Genomic DNA, 18,557 nt, shown 5'->3' on the forward strand with positions numbered 1-18,557 from the left:
TTTGAGGGCATAGACCCACTTGGAGTAATTAGGCAACCCATTATTGTCTTTAAAATACTCAGAATGATATGGGAGGCGAGCTTAAATATAATTTTAGTTCCATTTGTCTCTCAGACTAAAGGTTGAATAGGTAAAAACAAACTATTAAAAGATATATCAAAGAAAAACTCACTATTCTTACCGAAAAATATCGATATATTGATGTATTTCTGATCACTCTTTTTCTCACGATTTTCATCACAAATTTGTTACGCAGTGTTATTAGGGCAAATATTTCTAAAATTGCTTAAGAAATTTGCGTAATATAATAATAATATTAATAAATTAAAAAGTTTCTATGTTATAGGTAAATCAGAGTACAGGACTTTCGTAGGATACAATCATGAAGACTCGATTTAATACGTATGATATTATCTGTGGGGTTGCTGAACTTCAGAGGTATTTTGTGCTATTATGTACTTGACACATTATTTATAAAAGCATATGTTGTCTAGGTTGGTGGGCTCACGCGTAAATCAAATCTATGATATTGACAGCAAAACATATTTAATACGGCTTCATGCCAGTGGTGGCTCAGAAAAAGTTACACTGCTTATTGAGTCCGGTACTCGGTTTCATACAACTGCATTCGAATGGCCCAAAAATCAGGCGCCCTCTGGGTTTAGCATGAAATTGAGAAAACATTTGAAAAATAAGCGACTTGAGCATATTCGTCAACTGGGAGCGGATCGTATAATTGATCTTCAGTTTGGCATCGGAGAAGCAGCATATCACATTATTTTAGAACTATATGATCGTGGCAATATTATATTAACTGATTATGAGCTAACGATACTATACATCCTACGACCACACACTGAAGCCGAGACTGTACGATTTGCCGTACGAGAAAAATATCCCCTTGATCGAGCTAAAGTGGGAACTGATGCATTATCAGTCGTTGAATTGTGTGATTTAATATGCAAAACCAAAGCCGGTGAGAGCTTAAAAAGAGCATTGATGCCAATCTTGGATGGTGGCCCAGCTGTGGTTGAACACATACTGATGGAACACGGTTTGGACGATCGTGTATTAAATAGTTTGGAGAAAGCTGATAAACCGCTGGAGGAAAATCAAAAAAACAAATATCAAAACTCGAAAAAACAACGCAAGCAGCGCAACAATCAGACCTCTAATGTGCAGGTTAGGCCTTTTGATATGATCTCCGATTTGGCAATATTGGAAAAGGCTATAAAGGTAAAAGTTTCATATCGTAAAAAGAAAAGAAATAAATTTTAGTTTTTGTTTTTCAGGACTCTTTTGATATTTTATCAGCAGGACGCAGTGGAAACTCAAAGGGCTACATAATTCAAGCTAAGGAGGAGAAACCAAGAGATAGTGAGGGAACTGAATATTTTCTTAAAAATATAGAGTTTCACCCTTACCTATTTGCACAAAATGCTGAACAACCATTTACCATGTTCGAAACATTCATGGAAGCTGTTGACGAATTTTATTCGACACAGGAGTCGCAGAAAATTGATTTGAAAACATTGCATCAAGAACGCGAAGCACTTAAGAAGCTGTCCAACGTGAAGCGGGATCATACAAAGCGATTGGAAGAGCTCAACAAAGTGCAAGATACCGATAAAAAACAAGCTGAACTTATTACATCCAATCAAGAATTAGTGGACAAAGCCATTTTGGCAGTTCAGTCGGCAATTGCAAGTCAGTTGGCATGGTCAGATATACAAGAACTTGTCAAGGAGGCTCAAACTAACGGCGACATTGTAGCCTGTTCCATAAAGAAATTGAAATTGGAAATAAACCATATAACGCTATTGCTCTCAGATCCATATGCAAACTGCAATGAGATTGAAAACGATAGAGAGCAACCGGCTGATAAACAACAAGATTCAATGCTAATTGATGTTGATCTTGCTTTATCTGCTTGGGCCAATGCTCGCCGTTATTATGATATGAAGCGATCTGCGGCACAAAAGGAACAGAAAACAATTGATGCATCGCAAAAAGCATTGAAATCAGCTGAACGTAAGACGCATCAGACGCTAAAAGAAGTGCGTACTATATCAAATATAGCTAAAGCTCGCAAAGTGTTTTGGTTTGAGAAATTTTACTGGTTTGTTAGCTCCGAAAATTATCTGGTAATTGGCGGAAGAGACGCACAGCAGAATGAACTTATTGTTAAACGGTTAGTCAAACATTTATAAATACATATATTTTTTATTTTCCTTTTTTTTTTAAAGATATATGCGTCCAAAAGATATTTATGTGCATGCAGACATTCAAGGTGCTTCAAGTGTTATTATTCGTAATGCAACGGGAGGGGATATTCCTCCCAAAACTTTATTAGAAGCTGGAACTATGGCTATTTCATATAGCGTTGCGTGGGCTGCGAAAGTAGTGACAAATGCATATTGGGTGACTAGTGAGCAAGTCAGTAAAACTGCTCCTACAGGCGAATATTTAGGTACGGGAAGTTTTATTATTCGTGGAAAAAAGAACTTTCTACCATCTTGTCATCTTATAATGGGCCTAAGTTTGCTGTTTAAGTTGGAAGACAGCTTTGTACAGCGGCATGCCGGTGAACGCAAGGTTCGCAGCAACGAAGAAGAGGAAGATAACGAGAAGGTGTACACAGCACAGTATACAGCGAGGATGACTCAACTAGATGAACTTAGTGAGGTTAGCCAAGAAAAAAGTGAAAATGATTCAGATAGTTTTCCTAATACTGAGGTTAAAGTCGAGCACGATACTGGAAGAATCACAGTCAAATCCGATTTAAAGTCTGACTATCAAATAACTGATGATCTAGAGCACAAAAGACAAATACCTATTGAAGATGAAGAAGAGGAGCTGGCCATTATAGAAGCGGGACCTACACGAAAAAAAACTCAAGTTTCTAAAAAGCGTAAGGAGGGGAAGAAAAACTCAAACCAAGCTGAAATTCAAAAGTCGCAACTAAATTCAAATTTAGAAAATGAGCCTACAAGTCCCTCCAGAGTAAAACGTGGTCAAAAGGGTAAGCTCAAGAAAATGAAACAGAAATATAAAGATCAAGATGAGGAAGAACGCAAGATAAGAATGATGATCTTGAATTCATCTGGAAAAGAAAAATGCCATTTTACCGATATCAAAGAAGAAGAAAAAGCAATCGCGACAAAACAAACCAAAAAAGTGCAAACGGAAAGTGAATATAATCCAAGGTCACAAATTGAAATTGATGAAAGTGATGATACCCCCGTTAGTGTCGACACCGAGTTGCTTGACACACTAACTGGACAACCAATAGATGATGATGAGTTACTATTCGCTATTCCAGTAATTGCTCCATACCAAGCGTTACAACACTATAAGTAGGTAACGAATAATACATTTTTGCAATATTTTATTCACGCATGCTTACAGGTTTAAAGTAAAACTAACACCGGGAACTGGAAAACGTGGAAAAGCGGCAGTGATGGCAATCAATATGTTCTCTAAGGACAAAACCTGCAACAATCGGGAAAAGGATTTGCTTAAAAGCATTAAAGAGGAAGCTCTTGCTCGTAATATTCCAGGAAAGGTTAAAGTTTCAGCGCCTCAATTGCAAAAATTAAAGAAGTAAAAACTAACATAATATTATAATACATATATAAAATATTTTGATTTATATGTAATTAAATAAATCGATCTGAATTGTAAGATAAACATGGATTTTTTCTTAGGTTTAATCCTATGGGTATTAAGCCAATCAGAATTATCTAAAATATGTATCGATAGAGAATTCCGATAAAGTTAGCGCAGGCGCAATAATTGTGGATTGTAAGTTTACATGTATTTATTTACTTCAGTGATTCAAGATGAAAATGGATTCTGTGTGTATGTTTTTGTGCTATGGCCTATGGTCTAAAATTTGTGCATTAGAAAGTTAACCTTTACCTCTATAAACTTATTTTTAATTTGCATATAAAAATATTAAAATCCAGTGTAAAAACACTCAAGAACTCAATTAAACGAATGGCACTGAATTACAATAATAAAAGGTGTTACCGTTAATTCGAAGGCGTACAATTAAACAATGTGCATTCATTGTACATAGAATCTGTATGTATGCATATAAAGGGATGGCAAAGGCTTATTGTGGACTGTGAGTATCAAATTTTTTCTTAGAACTAAAACATACTGAATTAAAGTAAATCATGCATTTCCCCGAAAATATGTATGTATGTATGTACTATGGGAATTTATTAATATGGATAATATTGTTAAGCGTTATTAATATTTGAAAAATAAAGTTTACATGATTTAATCAATATTTAAATTTGTATATTGGACATACATATGTACATACATACGAATGTATATACATGTTTACCCTTATACATGTGGATGTAAACATACCTACATATTTTACACATTCATACATACATATACATATATGTTTAAACGGTCGTTAAGTTGTGAAGGCGCGTTTTTGTTAAAAATACATATGCCTTTCTGTAATCATATACATTTTTTTTTTTTTTATTAATTTATTGTTTTTCTTATTGGGGTGAACGAACGAATGTTGAATAATACTAGTCGCATGTCTTTGCCACCAGACTTCTTCAGACGAGCTAACGAACTATATATTGCAAGAAATAAAAAATAAAAAAATAACGATGTTTCTATGTCAACACATAGAACAAATTCAAGCTCTGCAATAAACCCATTCGGACGCATCTCTGACATGTTTTGCATAGAAAAGTCATCACAAATAGGCAATGATCATTTGAAAAAATTTGGTCCGCGAGTCAAACTTCCCAAACGACTAAACCGCAAAAGGTGGAACTGATTCTTTGGGAATCCTGACCAGTCTTGCAGAGGTTGGTAAATTTGGCATAGTTTCTGGATTCCACCGGATGGTTTCACGGGCCTATAGTCTTCTAGTATAGGAATCAAACACCGTACGGCAATATGCTAATATTTGTGAGCAAGTTTTTTTTGTTGATTTAAATTGCTTAGATTTAATTATTAGTACATTACATAATATAAAGTACATAAATATCGATCATTTACTAGTATAGTCACATATCTCATAAAATGGAAAATCGCGATAAACGCATTTAAAGTTTTCAAATGTCGGCAGTCTTCTGAGAAAATGACAAATATTTTTGCGTCATTAACTAAAAAATCGTGTTTTTCAACTTTTGTTACTTTTCTCATAAAAAAGCGGGATGTACATAATTTACTAATGTGGATTCTAATAATCAAAACCTAGTGATTATTAAATACAAACAAATAAACAGTAAAGGTAGAAACAAAAAAAAAACAAACAAAAGCTTTAGCATTAAAAGTTTGCCAAACTGTATATATCTCAAAATGCATAAAATAAAAGAAAAAGATACAGACTGTTAAAGTCAGAATATTGAACCCGCAATACGTCTTTGCTTGTCAATGTAGTTTTAATATATTACATTATATAGATTTACAAAATTAGTTTTACATAAATATTTAAAAACAGTGTTACTAATTAGGTAGTTTTTTCCTATTTAGCTATTCGACTTTAACAATGCATTTAAATTCATATTTCAGATAAATTTTAAGAATATGGATGCGAACCAGTATTATTGTCGCGGTGGAATACAGCAAAGCGCGACATCATCACAAACGCCGTCTACTAAAATGAATTATGGAATGTGTGCTGAGTATTTAACATGTAGTTCAAGTGATTTGGAGTCGGGTTTCACAGAAGTTTCTAGGGAAATGGCTCAACGAAATAATGGAAGCACTAAAAGTGTAGCAGGGAACAGGAATATTCCGAGCGCCTATATGTATAACAACTGCAACATGAATGCTGAATGTACGAATAGTACGAATTCTTCGAATAATGCTGGGAATTATATAAATATAATGACTGTTCCATTGGGAACGCTACAATATAACCGCAAGAAGTTAACAACGCAAGATTATCAGTAAGAAAATGTAATGTATCTATTAATTTCTGTATCTAAAAATTCATAAATAATTGTAGATCGCGTATTTACTATAATACTACGGATGCAAAGTCTCGTGAAGACTACTATTCAGCAGGCAACGGTAAACGCTTAAGTACTGACTCTTCCTCAAACGTTCACCCTCAATACCAGCATCAACAATCACAATCGCAGTCCCAGTCACAAAACATTCATCACATGCAGCATCAGGTGCATATGAGTCAAATGCACCAAAACCCGCACAATAATTATGTGCAGCATAATCAGCAAAAAACAGCGTGCAGTCATAGTTCGGGATTGGATCCTGTTGAGGATTCAACAGATTGCGGCGCAATGTATTCGAATGTTAATCCAAATGGTCGCGTTGTGGCTGCAACACAAACGCATCTTGGCAATGTGAATGTGGCCGCGTGTGATCAACTCATGCCCCAAAGTCCAGTTTCACTGGTGCCCGTCAATGTGCCTGTCCCACCTGTCATGTACACGGTGCATCGTGTGGTAACCACAGCCCAAATTCAAACAGCCGTGGGTAGTACTTTTGCATCCTCGGCAAGCGTATCTAGTGTTGTTAGCACAGGTCGCAATGAAACCGATTGCATGGCTGCTTCAGCTCAGGTGCCTTCAGGGATGAACTTGTCTAGCAACGATCCTTGTAACAGTGGTCAAAACTTAACAGACATCAATGGATTAAACAGTCCATCAGGTGATTATATGTTTATATACATATGATTATAAATATAACTGATGTGTGTTTTATTTGTTAAATTTTAGCTGCTCTAACAAATGCGAGTTTTCTGCCAGTTCAACAAAAATACAACAACAGCAACGATACCCAACAGAATTCGAAGAGATCTACCAACAACTCCAGCTCGAACTACCCAGTTAGCGCAAAATCATCTGCGTTAGTATCGCGGGCTTTGCAGAATGTATGCTTTTTATTACGATTGAATGTTTACAAAACTAATAACTAAATAACTATTTTGTTTGGCTATTCTAAGGTAATACCAACATGCGTATACTTAATGTCTCGTGTTGCTGTGCACATGGAAATCGAAGGTACAGCCCAATGCCCTTCTCAGGTTATGTTGGCTGCCGCACTTGGTTGTGAGGAGTTAGGCATTTCGAATAAGCTGTTAGCCCAGAGTATTTTCGGCTTGTGGATGACAAGCAGTTTAATGGAGATGCAACTAAAAGCACATCACTGCCCGTATGTGGTGCGAGTGGCGTGGACCAGGCTTCTGGAAAAGTTTAGCAACAGCACGCCAATTGATCGTAAATTCGATGAACCGATCATCATTTTGAAGAGAAATGTTTTCTTCTCCAAGAGAGATGAGGAAAAAATCAAGTAAAGCAATAAGCTCATAAATTTATTATGTTAAAAATGATTAAAATATGGTTTATTCTAGGGACCATCGGATTGTGGAGCTGCTCTATGAGGAGGCGAAGCATTATGTCTTAACGGGTAGATATATTATGGAATCAGTGCATTCCCTCATGTTGGGTGGCATTCAAGCACGAATCGAATTGGGTCCCTACAACTCCCATACACATACTGTGGGATTTTTCAGGTATATTTTCTTGCGCATTGAATTAATCTAGTTAATTTATTGTACTTTTATATTTATGGTTTTAGAGAGAATCAATCGAGATTCTTACCGAAACATGTTGCCAAGAGTTCAAATTGGTTGTGGCTACCAATCAGTCAAAAGAACTCTGCCGAAATTAGGCTTTTAGAACAATTTAAGAGAGTGCCACAATCAGCTACAACTCGAAAATTGATGAGGAAATATTTGGAATTTTGCTGGGCACTGCCATTTTATGGGTGAGCTGCTTTATACTCAACGAATTTAAAAATCAGAAGCTTATTTTCTCTATGTATATTATTCTTTCATAACGTAGTGCGGCTTTCTTTCATGGACAAATGGAACAGCCAGTTAGGGGCATTATGTCATTAGTTAACCATAAGGACATTGAAGTATTGGTCGCTGTTAACGAGAGAGGCGTTTTTATTATAGATTGCTATGAAAACGTAAGATGCTACAATTATAATTATGCAATTATCAATTTATAAATTTTTCTGGGTAGACATTATTATTGGGTCTTCGGTATGAGGACATGTCGTGGGATTATGCAAAGCCAAGCTCTAGTGATGATCCCGAATGCCTTACGTGCATTTTTTTGCAAGTATGTATATAACATTACCTTTTCATTGGAGGCATCTTAATTTTGAACATTACATTTAGTTTGACGCTGTTGAGAATGGAGTACAGATATCAAAACTTGTGCAAGTTTTTTCCAAGCAGGCTGCTATGATTGATGCACTAATTTCCCATTTCACAGAACAAATGAGAAAAAGAAAACAGGATGCGAATCCGTCGGAGCACCTACACGATGGTAATTCTATTAAATTATTATTTTTACATTCCAATTGCTAATAACTTGATATTCTATTAAAGAACCAAATCCTATACAAAACAATGGCAATGGAGTTTTGTGCAATAAGTTATATCGTTTAACCTTAGCAAGCTTTGACGAAGAAGGGCGCTGTATTGGACAAATGGGATCATTATCTATAAGCTATTAACATTTGTTGATATAAATATAAATGAATTTGTTAAAATAAGTATTAACATAGTTAGTCTATTTAGAATTATTTGTATATAAATACTTGTATATACAAATATCAATTGCAGCATTACCAGGCCGCGTTCAAAATGGTTTAAATATTTTACAATCATATAATCATTTTGAAAATTTTTTTAAATTTGATTATTGATGCATTTTATTTTTATTGACTTATATATATTTTTTTCTTCATGCGTTGTAACAAATTTTTTAATTGGATTGAACATAAAATGTATATGTACTTTTATTTTGGCAACCGGTATTTTGTAGAGTCATGAATATGTACACTAATTGTCAATAACAACAATTTAATATACAGTAAAGCTGAGATATAGAATCTCTTAGGTCATAAACAAATTTAAAATTTGGTAATCGTATATGTACTTATAATATTCATACATACATAAACTTATATTCTTTCCCAATTAGTTATAACAGCACATAAACTACGAAAGTGTGAGGAAAATTGACTTCAAGTAAAACGTATCCACATTGTGTTTAGATGATTGTTGAAGACTGTTTATTGACAAAATAAATGCTTAATTCTTATGTACATTTTAACCCTTAAAATATTAATCGTGTATTAATGGTCAATTTTTTAATACACTTTCTTTTATCCAGAGCGTTTACAGAGATAGGAAGAGAGAGAGAGAGAGAGAGAGAGAGAGAGAGAGAGAGAGAGAGAGAGAAAGAGTTCACTTAGTGCTTAAAAATTAATCTATGTACTAAAAGGAAATAATTGTAGATCAACCATAGTTTAGTTTAATGAACCATGGTTTTCTTTTTGAATCTAATGTTGGAAACTTAAAATTAAATGTAGAGTAATTTTATTTAAAAATATAACTACAATAAATTATTTAATATTTCTTTTAAATTGATACAGATTGTGTTAAAATAATGTAATACTGTTATGACTGATTAAAGTTTAAATATGCATATCTACGAGTGTAACAACAGTAAATGTTGAGCTTGCGCAGAACTACCTTGGAGTATGTGTGGCAAGAGTAACAAGTTGTTGCGGTGTTTCAGGCCCTCAACCATATGCATGTGTGTATATGTGCTATGTTTATTGTTGAAAAGTCTCTCTCGTGGCCATGCGTCGTGCACGATAGTACAATCGTCTTTCTTAAGGTTCGTCTTATGAGCGCGTGTACAGTGGTTGTCCATGGTTGTGCTCTCTTCGCCGCAAAATGCTTTTGGGCATACTTTCTGACAGCTTCGCTAGGACAACATTCGCAGCGTCCAAATCACATCCTTCTGTTAATCCGAGAAGTAAACAACATCAGTCGCAGTCACACTAATCGCAGTTGTAGATTGTTTAAAAGCGTGAATTAAACGTGCTAGAGAACAAACGCGCACAATTGTGAGCAATACAGCCAAATATATATATATATATATATATTTATTTATATATATATATATATATATATATTAGTTAAGAATCATTTGTGACTGATTAAAGTTTAAATATGGATATCTCTGCCTATCAGCATATGAACATCCGCATGAGCACACGAGGCAAACGGCCGTTAAGAAATCTTACGCCAAATGACAAAGTACGCGCCATTCAGCGCATTCATAATGGCGAAACAAAGGCTAGTGTTTCCAGAGATATTGGAGTGCCGGAGTCAACGCTGCGCGGATGGTGCAAGAACGAGCAGAAGCTTAGATTTATGTGCCGTCAACTGGGCACTGATCACCTAGGCCTGTCTGGCATGGACACGCCACCAGAAAAGCGCGCGAAATTTGGAGGCATTTCCAACTTTGACGAACTGAGTTTTGGGAGTCTACCTATGCAGGCTATAGATTATGCTTCACATAATGAGTCCATATTGGAGAATTACGCCTTAGTTGAGTTCTTGAAGAAAAACGCGCTTCAAACCGATGCTATGCAGCAGCATACTACCAGTAGTGATGCGGACCCACCGTCTATGGGCTATGGTGCTAACAACATGGTGCATCAGCTAAACCTGTTGGCACTGCTCAATACAAAGCTGCCGCACAAATTGGAGCAAGTGTCGGTTGCCAATCTAACGCCAAGCTCGACGGTCGAGATCTCAGTGTCAGCGCCTGTAAAGAAATTACATTGCCCTCTGCTGAGTGTTAAGAACTGGGCCAAGGATCCAGCCAAACAAGACTCCATTGATGTATACACATGCACCACTAGCAACGACAAAAATAACAATGATATCGATGCCATACAACATGCCACATCCAATGGAGACAATGGTCCAGTGTCTACTATGCCGGAGTCTTCATTTGCTTTGGGCAACGGAGCAGCAACTATCGCATCACCGGATAACAAAGCACAAGGCACCGCCTTGCTGGATTGGTGCAAAATGTTCAGCGCGAGCTTAAATTTTTTTGCGTTTGCGGCCGCTGCAGCTTCAATGCATCCTAGCGCATCATCAGAGCATGTAGCGCTGCCGACTCCAGTTAAAGCCGATGAGACACAAAGATTTAATAATATACTCCTAAACAAATTAAGTCCCTTGGTAAACAGCGATTCATCGAACGGTAGTTACTATGACAGCGAACCAGAGGACTTGTCCGTGCGATCGTGTGCTTCAAAAGCATCGAGTCCGTGTCCGTCTTCATCTCCTTCAAACAGCAGATCCCAGAGTCCCGATAAGAACAGCACTTCAAGTGCGTCTACAAACAGCGATGGAGAGCAATAGTCAATTTGAAAGAAGTAGCTCTGTACATATGCAACTTTTATTTATTTTTTAATTACTCCAATCGGTTGAAGCCAGGCATTATATGAGGATGTACATGTGTATATCATTTAGGTATCTTAAAATTGTTTTCAAGCAATAGAGACCTATGAATCTTAAGTAGGTAAAACAATTAAAAACTACTAACTAGTTTTATGTCCCAAGCAACAAACATTCATGACTGTGAGGGAAAAGCCAAATGCAATACAATTAAATAAGCATACATATTCCTACATACCCTCATACTACCCTCATACATTCATATTTATATAATATTATTACGATACAAATTAATAAGTAGCTCGCATTTTTAAAATACATATCTGTAAATGAATTCATTAGATTTCTTGTTTTATTATTGTTGTAATAAAAGTCACATGTGTAAGAAAAAAAATTTACAAATATTTAATAATAAATAAATCTTAATTAAATTATTTAATAATGACTACTACATGACTTATATTTTTAGATGCTTTAAAAAATGGATTGTTGCAAGACCTTAAATTTTTGGGACTTTAGGGACCAGGATTTTTGGATGTCTGTGGAATATAGTTATATACTCAACCTGGCGACGCAAAACCACTGAATTAATTGGTTGGCTAAACTAATATAATATAATAGCGTAAGGCTTCATTGGGGTAGATCATGTCAGATTACCAAAAGCTTTCTTCGACATATTTTTCGGTGAACGCTCATTTAAATCTGAGATTAGTAAATTTTCGACGTGGAATGTACCATTTAACTTTCATGTTAAGGTTTCATTTTTGTTCCGATTTCGTCCTATCAAATTATTGCGAGTTGTCAGGAAACATATTTTAATGTAAGACTAAAAGATACATTGAAATCTAAACAGGTTGCAGATGACTGTGCACTGTATACAGTGGTTAACTGAAATGTTAATTTGCAGAAGTTCCAACTGAGGTGAACAAAGAGCCATAACTGTAGCTACAGCAAACGAAATATTGGTTCACCTTTTGCTAAAATTAAATATCGCGTGTTGGTAATTTCCGCTTGGCTTCTCGTTGTTGCTGCTGCTGCCAACCATTGAAGTTGAAGCGAATTATTACCATGATTACGCGGCTGACAATGCTCCCCATCCCAACATGCATTCATGATGTCCATCCGGCCTACCAACCGGAGCTGGCTTTCTGTGCATGCATATTATCCTCACGTTTACATTCTCTTTGACGCTTGCATTGCATGTTGGTAGTGCTTGTGGACATCTTTCGTGGCATTCTGGATGAGGATAAAATTACTTAAAAGTGATCCTCCTGGGCATATCCACTATATTGGCATTATTCAACCCAACCGCTGTCAATATTGTGACGTCTCGTAACCCGCATAACATGGATGCATGCTTGTATATATATATGTATATATATATTCATATATGTATATGAATATATGCTTGTATGTATGTGTATATGTTCGTAAGTTTCGAAAATAGACTACATATTTTAAAAGACCTGCCCAAAAAATCTGGGTGATCATATATGTATATACATACATAAATATTGTGTTATTATTTTCAAATTGTGTTATTGAATCAAATTGCTTTACTTATTATATTCATAATATTTATGTGTGCACCTACGTATGACTTATCATGTACATACATACATATGTACTTTGCACACACTGTAAAAACACTGTTACCCATACACACTACCACATTTCATATTCGAAGATGCTAAGCCAATTTATTCTTGATGGCATCTCGATCGCGTTTAAATAATTGGCTGCAAACTCACCTTACCCAATTCGAATAAACCTTCAGTCTTTTGCGTGTCTTGATTCTTTAGCTCTCTAGCATGCGGCAATTACAATCAGATTTGCTGCCGTGTCCCCCAAAGGTTTGCCAAAACAGCGCTTATATAAGCTCGCGTCTCTGTTTTTTAGTCGTTCATTAACTTGCACGCTCATTCTCTTTTATGTCGCGAAAACCGCGCATTTTTTATACAAAAGGTTTTTTAGCTCATTTTTTAAATATTCAAATAATATAGAATTTTCTATTTAGGGAACAAATGTTCTATGTACATATGTGCATACATACATCTGTTTGGTTAATTCATCTTTAATGTTCACATTTTCGGTTGCATACTTTTATTAAAATCTAGGCTATTGTCTAAAAGCAACTAAAAAAAACAAGTAGTCACGCAAACCAATACAATATGTGCATGTATGTATATTTGTATAATATGTATGTTTGTATAATCTTTGGTTTGTACACAAACCGATATGAAAATGAAAACGGCATCTTCTGAAAAAGCAAAAATTACTTTTTTGTCTCTGTTTTTGTTCTTGCATTTTCTTTTTATAGTTTAGTTCTGTTTCCGCTGCCGTTCCTTTGTCCTAGCAAACATCAAAGTGTCCCTTTGGACCTAAAACTTTTTAACGTTCTGTACTAATGTAAGACCATCACTTGCTTGTGGTCATTACAATTTTTAGGCACTACGGTGTAAATAAATATTGGCATTAATCCGCATTCAAAGGTCTAAATGGTTTTATATAAAGGTGTATATGTGTTTGCAAAAGATATGTATATGCTTGGAGTTGAAAGGATATATTAGTAGGTCCTAGTTTTGCTTAGCAATTTGCTGAAATATGGAAAATTTACTATTGCATTTACAAAACTAATTTATTTTTGATTAGCATTTCGCAATGTCTTTCTCTGGTGGAAATACAATTTTGTTCCCGAAACATGAGTGACATTCAATTTGGGGATTGTGTGTCTTCAATTGACGTTAAAAAGATGTTTCATTAATAGGCACACAAATAAAAATATATATTTTATTTTTTAACATATTTGTATATGTAGGCATAAATTCTATTGTTAAACTTGGCAAAAAAAACCAATATACCCAAATTTATATATAAATATAACTTTTATTCGGTTGCGATTCTTTAATTAAATCAAAGAAAGAGAATTATGTGTAAATCGTTGTCATCAAATAAATTTAAATTAGCGATCGCACTTATTAAGTTGCTTGAATTAGGCCTGCCAGGAAGTACATCTTTCAAAGTCTCTGTTGCTGGTATTATAATAATTATTACATTAAGCCAGCTTTTTCAGGTTTGTCGGTTTTTTAGTAGTATGACCGTTTCGATAAATTTACTTGTATATTTTATAACTTCTGCCTTAAGGAATTGATTTAAAATTAATAAAATGACGAGAGCCATTGTAAATGCGAATAATTATCATTTGCTCTGCTCAAATCACGCTCTCAGTTGTAAGTTGCTTCAATGGCTCCGGCTGCTGTGGAGTAGTAAAAAAATCACTGGGTACTGGGAAAACAAAAGTTCCAGCAAATCAAGTATTTTAAACTTGATTTAAAACAGTTTTTTTTTAATATGCATCCAGGATTTTAATAGGCATTTCCTTCTGAGGATAAAGCATTACAAAAAATAATATTTATAATATATTGTTGGACTAAGCCGTACCGCAAATTTTCCATCTTGCATCTAATTTGTGCATTCCTAATTCTGTGTTTGTTTGCTTTTTAACAATATTAGAGGGTATAGTTTGAAAAAAACAAATCTATTGAAAATATATGGAAAATAAATTTTTTTTTTCGTTTAGAGGTTTTTTCTATTAAAGGTAACAAATTTGTTAAACCTTAAAAATACAAGCTTTTGTCAGATTGACAGCATACCACAATTCGTAGCTAATCAAAAGGGATGAAGGGCCTCACGGGCATGTTTTGTGCGGGCGTCATTGCTTATCGTTGACAGTTCTCGCTACGACAGCCGTAAAACTTTATAATATTTGGTGCTTAATTGTGTCGTTTCACTGACACAAATCAAATCAAATTAAATGTGAAATCTGTGTATATCAAGTTATAGGAGAGTGGAGTGTAGTAGTACGTGCATATTATATATGTACATATGTGATTGTTTTGGGTGCAATAACCTTTTTGTTCTATTATGATCAGCGACACGATCTGAAATTGTTGACCGAATTATCGCATTAATTAGGCACACAATAGGAATGTCCGTAGTAATGCATAAAACCGACAATAACAATGTTTGCATAAGAAACCATATGGATATACTACATGTGCACACGACTACAAACAATTGAGCTCAATTGGAAGGGTTTTTTGCTATGAATAAATAACCCTTATCAGTAGTCTTTGAATTCTTGGGGTAGCATGCGAGGTTCGAGGCCTTTTTTTATACAGATTTCATCAATGTCCGGCATGTCATCAATGCAATGAAATTCTTGGACCAGTTACAAAGTCCGTTACAGAACATGTCGTTATAGGACACACCGTGCCTTTTCGCCTGTCATTCGTGAGAAAAAGCAAATTTTAAACTGCTTTCTACTTTTTGAGGCAATTTCTGTCCGCTTTAAAAATAGCCGTACGAATATACATATGACGTATGGAAAAAGGAAAACTAAGAAACCGGTTGTGTTGTTTATTTTCCCCTTATATTCTCAAAGCGACAATCGTTTTGATGGGATCCCGATGTTTGTCTATGGATTATAAGGATTATAGGCGCAACTAATCATAACTAATGATAAAATGTATTCGATGACACTGACACGATTATACATATGTATAAATATATAATATACGTAATAAAGTGATGGCTATGAAGTTCAAAAAAAAAATATATACAAATGTACTATAAGAGAACCACATGACTAATATAATAGGGACAACGGCAAGTTTAAACCATGTTTCGTCTTGGTCCATTAACAATGTGAATTGGTAGTCCTGGCGAGCGTTCTAAAATGAGATTTTTTGGCTCAGTAATGAGACAGGACTCTTTTTAACAGTCATCTCAGTCGAGAAATTGTAGGGCTTGTCGTCATTTATAATACTTACATATATACTTAGCGACATACATATTTTGTTATGTAAGTACATACTGCGTAAGTGTGCATATAATAAATGTATACTTTTATACATATATGTGTATTTGGGTGTATATAAGCCTTAATTTTGTTTCATGTGCGGATATGGCACTAAAAACAAACCCTTTCACTTGTTTTCAACTTGCGACGTCTATTTCAGCATTAACACACACAAACTTATACCCAGGCCTACATACGTATACGGTTGAAGCTGACCCGTCTCCGAAGTGGACAGAATTTAACGTGCCACCGACTCGTTTAATAATTGCTCAGAGTGCGGTGCGATTTGGGTACATGACTCGCCAGTCGTTAGGCCTGTCAGGCCGGTCGAACCAAAAGCTGGACAGGCCCATGCCAACCCAGTAGCAGCTGAAATTTGTGATAGATGCGGTTTTATGGAGGCTGGACGCATACAGAAACTTGGTCTCACACCATGGTCGCAATGTCCAGAAAAGGGATGAAATGGTTAAAAAATGCCTGCAACTGGGTTTTTGGAAAATGTTATTACTAATATATTATGCGTTTACATAGTTATATAGTTAGTTATATATATATATATATATATATATATATATATGCGTACTAATACATATAAGTATGTAAGGTTATGTATGTAGTAGTACGCATATATTGCCAAACTAATAGTGAAATTCAAGTATCTACATATGTATGTATGTATTACATAAGTTTAGAGATTGTTATTTTCTACCTTTGTTTGGGCCTGTACTGGTGGTGAACATAATTATATACATACCTACATATGTACATGGAAGCGTATACGGTCAGCACATAAAACTGAAACTATTGTAGCGGTCAACAGATTGCCATAAACGACCCACGGGCAGCGCATTAGATTAATGGAGCAAGGGAATAAAGGGGTATCATACTGAACAGTAAAATGGGGTGCTTCCATCGCAAGCTTCCCCAAGCCGATTATAATATTATGTTTAGTTAAATATAACCATCAAGTAACAGGGTTAGTAGTGTAATCAAAATGCCAGTGCCACGATATTTTTGTTGTTGTTAAATTTTTGACATGAACTTTACAGCTCACACGTTTTGATATCAACAACTGGAAAACTGTCACGGAAAAACTAACATATACCGAATTCAAACCGAAACGATGTCAGTAGTTAGTAGTTGTTAAATTCAATCCTAAGAGGACTTACCAGAACAAAAGCTATTTAAATTGTTTCTAATTAGAATATGTAGATTTTATATATACACATTTTAGATGCTATATAAAGAAGATTAATGACCGAAACAGGAGTCGAATCAACAACAATCACGTTAAAGGGAGTAATCCACTATACTACTGTTTACAGCTGACTTAACGAACTATTTCAAGAATGTCGTAAACACTCGTTGCAGCTAAACTTAACCCTCTAAGACTGCTTTCCAGAATAATAGAAGAAATGTATTCAAATAATTTTTTCGGAAGTGAATTGTGGCTCCTGAACTCAAATATGTACTCAGAAAGTGCATAAAAGCTTTAATTTATCTGGAAGGTGGTGGTAACTAAGCTTACTTTTGTTGCCTACAACTGCTTGCAATTTATGTGATTTTGGGTATTTGAGTGAGTGACTTAAACAGCTCCAGTAACAGCTCATCTGACAAGTCGGATAACTTAAAACGAACCCGCTTTGTCATTTCTTTTGATAATTACTTTTGTATAAGGAAAAATTTACAATAATAACCATAATTAGCAAAAATTGTAGGCAACAAAAATTTATTTAAAGCGAATCTATAGACACTCATCACTATTTCACTGCTGCAACGCACATCTATTATATATTTCAAATATTTAAAGTGATTTTAATAGTAAATACATATGTATATGCCTTTAAGTTAAAAAAAAAATGAAACGATTTGCGAAAAGCGTTCGGGTTTGGGTCTAGCTCTTATAGTTGCTGAGGAGTAGTCGGTCAAACATAATATATGTAAATAAAATAAAAGCTATTTAGTTCAGTTATAGGATAACCTCATAAAAAATTTAATTGCTCTAGTTTTTAGTTGTTGAGAAACAGACACTCATACATACAGACAGACAGACGGACATGGCTATATCGACTCAGTTTGAAAATATAGTTGAGTAGAACGTGTGCAAAGACATGCTTACATTACTTACAGACTTTGAAAACTTATATGGTGAGTGAAAAGTTTTCTTGAACTTGTAAACTTTGTGACTTAGAATTAGGCTAAGCCTTTTTTTACTTTTTTGTCTAGCGAGTAAATAATAGATATAAATATAGATAAATAAATACATATGTACATGCATACACATATATATGTTGATCATATCATCACCAAGTAGAATTAAAAAAGTTTTTGTGTTAATGTAATTAGGCATATGTACAATGTACACATGTTAAGAAAAGCACTTTCTTAACTTTAATAGTT

At 34.9% G+C, this 18,557-nt stretch overlaps 3 protein-coding genes across 3 annotated transcripts; all 3 read left to right on the plus strand.

The window, feature by feature from the left end:
* The first annotated feature begins 328 nt into the window (after window positions 1–328).
* Window positions 329–3,616, plus strand: LOC108604382 (nuclear export mediator factor NEMF homolog). The gene is made up of 5 exons (XM_017993837.1): window positions 329–438; window positions 495–1,236; window positions 1,293–2,191; window positions 2,247–3,356; window positions 3,409–3,616. Exons 1-5 carry the CDS (start codon window positions 383–385, stop codon window positions 3,605–3,607), a joined length of 3,006 nt encoding a protein of 1,001 aa, XP_017849326.1. The 5' UTR covers window positions 329–382; the 3' UTR covers window positions 3,608–3,616.
* A 285-nt stretch (window positions 3,617–3,901) lies between these two features.
* Window positions 3,902–8,541, plus strand: LOC108601901 (FERM domain-containing protein 8). Its single transcript, XM_017989878.1, has 11 exons — window positions 3,902–4,129; window positions 5,557–5,936; window positions 5,996–6,660; window positions 6,729–6,883; window positions 6,956–7,302; window positions 7,364–7,525; window positions 7,591–7,779; window positions 7,857–7,986; window positions 8,043–8,141; window positions 8,201–8,351; window positions 8,414–8,541. Exons 2-11 carry the CDS (start codon window positions 5,572–5,574, stop codon window positions 8,539–8,541), a joined length of 2,391 nt encoding a protein of 796 aa, XP_017845367.1. The 5' UTR covers window positions 3,902–4,129; window positions 5,557–5,571.
* A 1,510-nt stretch (window positions 8,542–10,051) lies between these two features.
* On the plus strand, window positions 10,052–11,541 carry LOC108602469 (protein distal antenna-related). The gene has a single exon (XM_017990592.1). The coding sequence runs from the start codon at window positions 10,052–10,054 to the stop codon at window positions 11,258–11,260; it is 1,209 nt and encodes a 402-aa protein (XP_017846081.1). The 3' UTR covers window positions 11,261–11,541.
* Window positions 11,542–18,557: the final 7,016 nt, after the last annotated feature.

Source organism: Drosophila busckii, chromosome 2R (assembly GCF_011750605.1).
Source record: "Drosophila busckii strain San Diego stock center, stock number 13000-0081.31 chromosome 2R, ASM1175060v1, whole genome shotgun sequence".
Lineage (NCBI taxonomy): Eukaryota > Metazoa > Arthropoda > Insecta > Diptera > Drosophilidae > Drosophila > Drosophila busckii.

Coding starts and splice junctions, on each gene's coding strand:
- LOC108601901 (XM_017989878.1), top strand. CDS start 5,572: ATGGATGCGAACCAGTATTATTGTCGCGGTGGAATACAGCAAAGCGCG. Junction 7,987..8,042: donor TTATAGATTGCTATGAAAAC/GTAAGATGCTAC, acceptor TTTTCTGGGTAG/ACATTATTATTGGGTCTTCG. Junction 8,142..8,200: donor TTACGTGCATTTTTTTGCAA/GTATGTATATAA, acceptor CATTACATTTAG/TTTGACGCTGTTGAGAATGG.
- LOC108604382 (XM_017993837.1), top strand. CDS start 383: ATGAAGACTCGATTTAATACGTATGATATTATCTGTGGGGTTGCTGAA. Junction 439..494: donor GGGGTTGCTGAACTTCAGAG/GTATTTTGTGCT, acceptor TATGTTGTCTAG/GTTGGTGGGCTCACGCGTAA. Junction 2,192..2,246: donor AATGAACTTATTGTTAAACG/GTTAGTCAAACA, acceptor TTTTTTTTAAAG/ATATATGCGTCCAAAAGATA.
- LOC108602469 (XM_017990592.1), top strand. CDS start 10,052: ATGGATATCTCTGCCTATCAGCATATGAACATCCGCATGAGCACACGA.